Raw genomic sequence first — 10410 nt, 5'->3', positions numbered from 1 at the left:
CCTTTATGTGTCACAAAGACAAACAAGTCTATACACTGTTGACTAAACATACCACATACTCTTTTCTTTATTTTCGAAAGATTCAATGATAATATGGTGTAAAAATTCACAAAAAATGTAAAATACAGTGTTCCGGAATAATATGGCATGGTATTGGTTGCAAAAATTTGATATTTTTCATTCAAATGCAATATTTTTCATTTAATTGGTATATTTTTTCATTTATATGCAATATTTTTTCATTTATATGCAATATTTTTTCATTTGTATGGTATATTTTTTCATTTATATGCAATATTTTTTCATTTATATGCAATATTTTTTCATTTATATGCAATATTTTTCATTTGTATGGTATATTTTTTCATTTAAATGGTATAATTTTTCATTTATATGCAATATTTTTTATTTTAATGGTATAATTTTTCATTCAAATGGTATAATTTGTCATTCAAATGCAATATTTTTTATTCAATTTGTATAACTTGTCATTGTAATGCAATATTTTTCATTCAATTGGTATAATTGTCGTTTTTTTATTTATATGCAATAATTTTTATTTATATGCAATAATTGCATTATGGGAAATTGTTTGACGTCACAAGGTCAAATTTGCAACAACGTTTGTGATTGGTCGATATAGTCGGGCAGCCCCTGCTTGACTCACATGTTGAAGTTGGCACGTTCTCTATGAACTCCCCTGGTTTGATTAGCTGTTGATATCTATATATGAGAAGGTAACGTTTTGTATAACTGTTTGCATTCCCCCTTTCTTTCTCAACACGAATGCATGACCAAGAATTAAAAAAACGCGTCGCCCCACTAACTAAATCTTGCGTTCATGCGAGTACGGCATTGTAGGCTGATACTGTTAGTGTTACTGTTAGGATTATGTACCCTTGTGTTGATTCAATACTAAACATATGGAAAGTTTATAGAAAATCCATAGTCCAAATAATTATGACGTCTGGCAAGGCTATTTTGATTTTTTTCTTGGACGCCTTCCTGCGACCAAAATAGCCTTGCCAGACGTCATAATTATTTAGACTAGAACATGGATCCACAGCCTTTTCTTTTTAATCTTGTTCCCTCAAATAAGGCAATTTAATGACTGATAGATATCGGAGTATTGCTCGAAATTTCCTCAAAACAAGTTTATTACTGTAGTTATAATAATGGTTAAAACAAATAAAAATTTAGCTCAAATTAAGTAGTGCACCTTTTAGGGTGCACTTGACTGGCTCAGCACCAGATGTTTGGGAATTTATAGGTTGCTTATATTTTTTTGTAAACAATTAATAAACACAAGGATTTATATAGTAGTCCTACTATATAAATCCTTGATAAACACAAGCACATTTTAGAAAAGCAAGTGAGTAATCTATGTTTGAAATTTTGTGGATTTTCTATAGAAATCTTGGTTTATTTGCCACAAAGTGCTCGCTTTGTTTATAAAAAATCCGCAAACCAGAACTGGAAGTTGACAGCAGGTTCATCAGATGGAAACACTTGTTGGAAACAGTTGGGGTACATCTAATAACCAATGTAAAAAAGTGCCGAAATATGCACCACAATGGCCGTTTATGGAAAAATTGGAATGTGTTCTAGTTCCCATCTCTGAATCCCCGAAGTAGATTTTTTTTCAACGCCCCACTGTGGTTAATAATTACTATATGTCTTTGCATATTTCAAAACATATTTTTCTTCAGGAATTGTTAGCTCTCTAGAACTTTTATTTGTCAGCATATTTTGTTCATATTTATACACGAGCTATATATTATTCATAGCCTCTCATAGGACAATTTTGAATTTCAGCCAGATTCACTTTTATTTCAAGGAGAAATTGCCCTTTATATGATTGAAAATTTGTCGTTTCCAACTTGTTAGCACTGATTAGGATTATACCCCGCTTTAAAAAAGGGGGGGGGGGGTATACTGTTTTAACTCTGTCTGTCCATCCATCAGTCCGTCCCATGAATATTTTTGCATTTTTACTCAGGAACTACAATACAATGATTTCTGAAATTCTGTTTCAGGGTTTATGTAATACAGCTATACCGTTTGATGTGTTTTCAGATTCATCACTCAACAACTTCCTGTTTACCGAATACTTGTATGATTTTACACATGTCTTTGATAGCCAAGTTGAAAATTTTCATCACATTTTTTCAGGAACTACAATACAATGATTTCTGAAATTTGGTTTCAGGGTTTATATAAGTCAGCTATACTGTGTGATGTGTTTTCAGATTCATCACTCAACAACTTCCTGTTTACCGAACACTTGCATATTTTTACACTATTAATATTATCCACTTGCGGCGGGGGTATCATCAGTGAGCAGTAGCTTGTAGTTTCACTTGTTTTATATTTTGAATGGATTAAATTTATATTTACATTAGGAAAATGGGGAAGGGGAGGGGGGAATTAGTCCTTTAATATACAAGTAAATATTCCAAATTGTATGTTGAATGTGTCACCATCTTGTTGGTGTTTTGTTCTCCATCCATTGATTTTCTCTCTTTATGGCACCTCGGTATGGATACTTTTGCTTAAAATGCATAAGCCCAAGAACAGGATTTATGGCTCTTTGTTTGACAGAAAAGTGTCATTTTTAACGCCTGTCTAATACTGGACATTTTATTGTATACCATTGTCTGTAACTTTCAATTGGTGAATTGTTTATAACACATTCTGTTTCAACTTGTCAATATTCTGATTTTGTCAAATAGGGAGAGTATGCAAGAATCTGCTTAATAACGCCTCCTTAAAATTTAGATAACTGAGGTTTCTCCCCATATCTTAGAAGAATTTGACTCCTGTTGATGCAAATCGTTGTCTTTAAGTATTTTCAGCTATTTTGTGAGAAGTACACGATTGCAAATGTACATATACTATTTTTTTAGTCTGAGGATTTCAGTCCCTTTTTTAATATATAAGGCACAATGGGTACTTGCTTCCATTTGTGTAATCTGAAGCTGGATATACTAATTTTTTTTTAAATAGGACCATGCAGTAACATATATGCAAGAAGCCAGAGAAAACAGTACAACAATATTTTATTTAGCATGTTCAAAAACAAAATAAATGAGAATTTACGTTTTATTCAAACTGTTAAATTGTGACTAATTTTTGATGAAAATCTATTTGTCCCAGTTATCTGTATACCAAAGTCATGACTGAATTCAGTCATCTTGCACTACAACTTTCATCTTAATTTATTAATTGAATATTCAATTGATAATACATTAAAAATTGGAGATTGCCATCGGGGTCACCCCTACCCCATCATGTTTGAACATATTTTAAATGGTTGAGATCCCCACCCCTAAACCATTTATTCTTGTATGTGACAATAAAACAAATAAAACGAAATATTACATGTAGGGGATGTCTATGGGGAGCACCCCCATCCCCTTATGTTTGTTAAATTGTAAATGGTCAAGATCCCCACCCCTTAACCATATTCTTGCATGGGATAACAATGCAATTCAAATGAAATATAGGTAAAGTCTGTGAGGGTCACCCCCGCCCCCTCATGTTTGATAAATTGTAAACGATCAAGATCTTTGTACCTAGACCATATATATGTTCTTGTATGGGACAATAAAACAAATCAAATGAATATGTGACCATAGGAATTGCAAATTAAGGGAGCTTTGTTTGGGAGACTTCGTAAGTTCGTAACAGCATCTTGTTACAATTACTTCTTGTTATAAATGCCATTATGGGTTTCTTGGGCACTCAGATACATTGTAACACAGGCCCGTGGTTGCTAATTTTTATAAAAATGGACTATTCTTACTTCCCTGTATATCTGGCTGGGAACCCAAGTGCCTGTGAAATATAAATAGAGAGGAGAGGATAGGGATATACATGTATTAGAAAAAATATTCAAAATCAATGCCAATGGAAACCAGTATTATATGCACAAGTGAGTTAAAATAGTCCAGTTGTGTTCCCAAATTTCAAATATTTGGTGGCAATTGTCATGATATTTTAGGTGAACGATTCAGGCTCTGATCAATAATTGGTTTCCATATTTCTGTTTTTAGGTTTATATGATGTCAGGTCATATAAAGGTTTCACATAGTGAACTTTGTTATGATGCTGAGGTCTTATTGCCACTTAAAGAAGATGTTTTGGAGAGGGAGACACTCAAATCACAGTTTCCTTCAGCAGTGGGTTTGAGGTACCATGTAGGAGGGGTGTTGAAAGCTGTTGCAGCTGATACAAGAGGGTTTTCTTCTCCAGATGGAGGTTGGGGAACAAGAAGATATATTGTTGTAACAACAGCAGAATGTGCTGGTATGTACATTCATGGTTGGTAGAAAAATCAATTATTTTTTTGTACAACAGAACTACAGGATGTACAGGTGCTGAGCTCTTTGTATTGATGAAACTCAACAAAAAACCTAATAGCTTGGCAAAGATCAGTTGCCCACTTTTGTTGCAGATTGATGAAAAAAAAGTTCAATGAATTATGTCTCGAACAGGCTCTTTTTAAACCTATATATTTTGAGCAAATTCTCATGAATTTTTTTTGCAATACTATCGAAGGATTTAAAAGTATTAGTTGATTGTTCTTTAGGAACTTTGAAAATAAGATATCTGAGTACTATACGACGACTGTGAGTGATTTTGAGCTTTCTACTGTTTTGGAAAATAAGGGTTGAAACAGATGATAAAAAGGGTGAAAGGATTTTTGATACCTAATTTAAACTTCAGTACTTTTAGTTGAGTACATGACGGCCAAAAAATGTGTTGAAAAATTATGGTATGATACCGTCTTCATCTGTGTCTTTAAGTTGGGATACATGTACCTGAAGTAATATCTTTCCAAATAATTGTTTAGTTTAAAATTTTGTCATGATAATCGCCAACTGCTTTAATTTTATCTTTTTAATTTTACTATGATAATATTTACTTAATATAGGACAAGCAAGAGATATCATTGGCAACAGGCCAAGTACAAGTGGATTGGCTCAGCAGATTACTTCTGTGTTTAAGTCGTCAAAAGCCACTTCACACCCAAGGACACATTTCTCACCAATACAGGGAGCTGCCTCCAGAAAAGACATTAGACAACAAATGAAAAAGAAGAAGAAGTTATTTGAAAAGTCATATAAAGTTGTTTTTATTGGAAATATAAAATTGCCAGGCATTCTGTGTGCAGATATTATCCTAGAAGAAGGATTAATTAACATAAGTTCGGAGGATACAGAGGACACTATTAAAAACAAACTACTTGACATATTTGACAGCACTGACAAAGATCCCACCAAGATCATTTTTTTATCGTGCTCACACAAAAAATTATCCAAACCAAATGTACCATCAACATTCAAATTTGATGGAATAGGGCTGAAGGCTCTGATTGGTCAAGGGAAGCTTTATGTTCTCGTCGAGGGCCCTGAGGTTTGTACATTGTATTTTATCATTCATTGTACAATATTTCCAAAAAAATGGAATTAGAAAAATTCTGGTAGATTCAACACAAGAAATGAATATTGATATACAAAAAATAGTGTCCTGTGAAAATATGGAACAAGTGAAAAACTACAGACTTTGATTAAGAATATTACATGCAACTTTAATTCAGAATTACTGGAAAATAACATGAACAGTTTAAAGGAAAATAACAAACTCTTTCTTTTATACAAAAATATTAAAGTCAAACAAGACCAAAAATTTTATCTTCATCCAAATTTTTGAAACAAACTAGACATTTATTTACAAAAAGTTAGAATTAGTTACCATAATTTGATCATTGAAGGGCAGATAATCTAAACATACCTCAAAACAATAGAACGTTACGTCGTGTCCAACTTGTAAAACCTTAGATGAAAATCACTTTCTCCTCCACTGTCAAATCAATAATGCTTTACATATAAAACCTTTTAATGCCATGGCAATAGATAATGCTATGTTTCCAAATCTATCTGATACTGAAAAACTAGTAGTCCTACTAAATCCGTCAAATATAAACCAAGTGTCAGAAAAAACAGGTTCCTTTATTATGTTTTTAACAACAGTCTTTTAAGAACTGAGGACAGGGAACTCTTAGTTAGTTTTACTTGTGTATATTTAGATATGTGTGTGTTCCACTCAGTTATTTTATTGTTGTTGTTATTTTTGTTTATGTTAAAAGTATAATGTTACTTATATGACAAATACAGTTTAATATTGTATAACTATACATGAAGGACAACTACACATAAGCATTGATCACAAAGTTAACTGTTACCTGAGAAAGTAAACAGTAAAACACCTACTTATAGTTGTATGACAAAATATGGGCCGCAAAATATTTATTAAAGAATTAATAACATCAAAGAGGGGGGGGGGGGGCAAGAGGGGGTCCAATAAAAGTTAACAAAAAATACATTCTCACAATAACAGATAACAAAAAAAGTAAAAGTCCTATAACAGCAACAGAAATAGTCAATAACAGATAACAGCATTTTTTTTCTTCAGAATAACAGATAACAAAGATTCAAATTGGCCCATAACAGCATAACAGTTATACCCCTTGCCCCCCCCTCATCAAAATGTATTATGAGTCTTGAGGGAGTTGCAATATCCATTTAAAGGAAAGAAATATAATTTAATGTAATGTTCTTATTTTAGGTGCAGATTTTTACAATGTTCGTTAACACACATAAAAAGTTTTCTAATTAGTGACATAGTATATTACTGCAAAAATATTGATAGCTAGTTGTTTTACAAGTATGAATTCATTTTTAGTTTGAAAATGATAAGGACATGATGGATCAAAACAAATTAGATGACACAGACATGACAGACGAGGAACTTCCAGTATTCGGCAAGACACACTCTTTACAGGTAATTATGCAGCATCATAACATTTTAGAGCTCAAAACCATAGAACACAGGATATAACACATGTAGTTTTAATCGACAATAAATCAAACGTTTCTTAGTGGTGGTCGCACTATAGTAATCAGTCTACAGCTGCCACTCAAAACAAAATCATGTCTAGCATGTACCTAAAATTTGTGATTTAGGCTTTTATTATTTTGCATGTGGATAGATCACATGAAGGTGATAAAATCTGCTCTTGCTACATGTAGGATGATGGTCTTTTACCTTCAAGTTAGATTAATGATTTTTGGCTGGATTTTGCGAGTTGAAAAATCAGCTGAATTATAATATGTGAATGTTGGTCGCAGGGAAATACTGTATTTTTAATATTTATCTCAGGAACTAAAAATCGCAGGCTCTTCATATTTGGTATGCAGCTTCTGTATGGGCTCTCACATCAATGAGATGTGATTTCAGAGTGAGGTTTGTAGCTCTTCTTCTTGTTTTAACAAAAACTGGCCCTTTCTGTCTTTGACCCATTTCAATTTTACATGATTCATGCTTTCCTATATGATGTGTTCACTGTTCATATGGAATCATTTTTTTTAAGAATGTCTTTCTGTAATTCTGTTTTGTATGAAAAAATAATTTGTACATTTTATAAATACAGGATAAAAACAATATTTGTACAGTGGCAGAAAATTGTATTCGTACTCGACACACAACAGGTATGAAATGCTTGGTAATCCTATCATACTCACTCTATGTACCTATAGATTAATATTCTTATCCAAGTGCACTTCATGTATATACTGATACATATAATATATTTTTATGTCGCCTGTTTTTTATATAGGGGTCACTTTGACAAAATCCATCTTTCCAAAACCTTTGCCGCATGCACCGCAATGTTGTCACACATTTTCATTGCAGTTTTCTTAACTACATGCAGCAGACTTTTAATATTTTGGAGAATGCTTTATCTGGAAGTACTATGACGCGTAAAGCATTTTCATGGCTTTGCTTAATTCCTATTTAATACCAAAAACTTTGATATTTAAGGCATGCTGGTCAAATATGTATGCAAAATTTCATTGCAGTTTTCTTTACAACTACATGCAGTACAGACATTTGATATTTTGCATCTCTATGCTTTATCCTTTAGAATTGTTTTTCATTGCACTGTCACTCAACTACATCCTGTTTATCAAAAACTTTGAAATTACACATGGTGGACTGCGGACATAAATAATGTGTGCAATGCTATCAATAAAATGCAGGCGACATACAGGTTCCCTTGAAGACAGTACAGTCTAGTTTGTAATTAACAATTGTGCATGTAACACTAAATAGCAATCTTGTGACACATTCAGATAAATGGACCATCATGATGATGTTAACGTTAAGCTTTTCATGAAATAAATTTTATATCTTTTGCCCCTACAACAATTTTTTTTTATATAGATCGATTGACTCGCTGACGTTCATTCTTTTATAAAACATATTTTCATGACCACACTTTGTTAGCTAAATTCATGCATTTTTAAAAATGATTTTTTAGTTTGTTTATGGTTGTGACATTTACCATATTAACACTTTTCAGAAGAAAAATGACACCTTTGCATTAAAATTATGAGGGGGGATGTCTAGGAAAGGGAAAGAAAAAATATTGAGTATCCAAATTGTCTGAAAATGAGCAAACAACATAGGGCCATGTGAGCTATTGTTGTCACTGAGCGTCCGTCCTTGTCATAAATTTAAATAAAAATCTTCTCCCACTCTGATAATAACTGAACAGATTGGGACCAAACTTGGCAAAAACATTATCAGGGTTTCTATTTAAAATTGTAAGGAAAATTTTGATTCGTCAAAAACATGACTGCCATGGCTAAAAATAGACCATGGCATCCAACACCTGGGTTTTGCATGTATTTACTTAAAAACTGTTACAGATATCAAAATTCTAGTATAAGATTAAATTGATAAGTACATAATAAGATCTACCCATACAGACATTTTAAAGTCAATCTGATATTAACCAGTCCAGGTGGTATGGCCTTTTATTTAATTTTTCTCTTTTGTGCACTTGAAAACTGCAAAATGAAAATTGCAAATTGTTCAGCTCATTAAGATCTACAAAAAAGTTAGCAGGGGCAAAATTGTCAGTTTTATTGTACATGTACATGATGTACATGATGTATCTCACTTTAAATACTTCAAGTTTTGTATTCTTCGCATATTTTTGCTTATGACTCTGGAAAACGGTACATTAGCTAGATCCAAAAAATTGCAAATTGTTCAGTTGATTTAGGGCTACAATGAAATCATCAGGGGCAAAACTGTCAGAATTTCACATGTTTTTGCTTGTATCTTGAAAACCATTACACAGTTTTATAAGCACTAAATTAATGTTGAGCTCATCTACTAGAGCTTTAAAAAGTCCTCACAACAAAAAATGAAAAAATAACAAACAATAGGTCTTAGCAGTGGGGTACAGAACAAAATAAAGGGGTCAATATGCATTTATTTGCTTATTTTTGCATGTAAACTATTGTATCAAAGTCAAAAGCATATGAAAGCTATTTTAATGGTAAACATGATATTCCGAGTTGAATTGCAATTAAATGTACACTTCTTTTTTCATGTGTTAATATGCAGATACCCCAAGCAGACACAAATGCAAGTATGAACAGTGACCAGGAAAATACAGGCTCATCCGCAGTTAGTATTTATGATTTAAGTTTTAGACTTTTTGTTGTTGTTTTTTTGTGATGAAATGAATAAACACTCATGGAAATATACAATATGGTTATTGTTGGGCTCCACAACATATGCTTTATTTAAAAAAAAAATGGCATTTGCTTCAATGACAGTGTTTATGTTTAATGTAAATCCAATTGCAAACAGCATTCCATGATGTGCTATAAGTTTTAAGTGTACAGTATGAAACTACTTCCCGAACAGCTCTTTGTACATGTTGTATGCAATAAATTGAATTAGTGTTCAGAGAGAGTCATATCTCTTGCACGTAAAAGACACCCTTGTAGATTTCGAAAAAAAGAGCAGGGTAATGCCGCTACAAGCAGCACTAGCACCTGCAAGTGGAAAGGGATTAATATAAGATGAAAAACTTGTTTCCCAATCCAGTATAATTAAATATGTTTAAACTAATAAATTATTATATGCAGTATTCTATGAATTTAGTGCTAAATATTACTTCAATATTTTGAAGTGTATGTTTCTGGTGTGTATTTTTGACACACTCCTGTAGGATAATAATCCTGAAGGAATTTATTGAACTAGGATAATATAGTTTTATGAATATTGTAGAAACCACAAACAGACATCACCAAAACTGTGCAAAGTCAAGATATAGTGGAAGGTGATCCGGAAGATACAGGCACACCGACACTTAGTATTTACATGTAACTTAGCTATTCCATTAGAATGGATGTGAAAAGGTTTTATTATGAAATGTGTGTCATGCATCTTTTTAACAAACTCATTACATTATAAGTCTTTATCATGACCTCAAATGTTATTGCTTTTTTAAGATCCTAGATTGATTGTCATATGCAAACAGAA

At 32.3% G+C, this 10410-nt stretch overlaps 1 protein-coding gene across 1 annotated transcript; it reads left to right on the top strand.

Annotated features, from left to right (window-relative positions):
• The first annotated feature begins 429 nt into the window (after window positions 1-429).
• On the top strand, window positions 430-10254 carry LOC134684394 (uncharacterized). The gene is made up of 6 exons (XM_063543678.1): window positions 430-737; window positions 4056-4308; window positions 4937-5418; window positions 6748-6846; window positions 9484-9546; window positions 10156-10254. The coding sequence occupies exons 2-6, from the start codon at window positions 4062-4064 to the stop codon at window positions 10252-10254; spliced, it is 990 nt and encodes a 329-aa protein (XP_063399748.1). The 5' UTR covers window positions 430-737; window positions 4056-4061.
• The last annotated feature ends 156 nt before the right edge of the window (window positions 10255-10410 follow it).

Source organism: Mytilus trossulus, chromosome 9 (genome assembly GCF_036588685.1).
Source record: "Mytilus trossulus isolate FHL-02 chromosome 9, PNRI_Mtr1.1.1.hap1, whole genome shotgun sequence".
NCBI classification, from domain to species: domain Eukaryota; kingdom Metazoa; phylum Mollusca; class Bivalvia; order Mytilida; family Mytilidae; genus Mytilus; species Mytilus trossulus.
This window is presented reverse-complemented; position numbering and strand designations above follow the sequence as displayed.

Excerpts from the sequence above, each read along its gene's own strand:
- LOC134684394 (XM_063543678.1), top strand. The coding sequence starts at position 4,062 with ATGATGTCAGGTCATATAAAGGTTTCACATAGTGAACTTTGTTATGAT. Across the intron at positions 4,309-4,936 it reads AACAACAGCAGAATGTGCTG|GACAAGCAAGAGATATCATT; the intron begins GTATGTACATTC and ends TACTTAATATAG. Across the intron at positions 6,847-9,483 it reads GCAAGACACACTCTTTACAG|ATACCCCAAGCAGACACAAA; the intron begins GTAATTATGCAG and ends GTTAATATGCAG.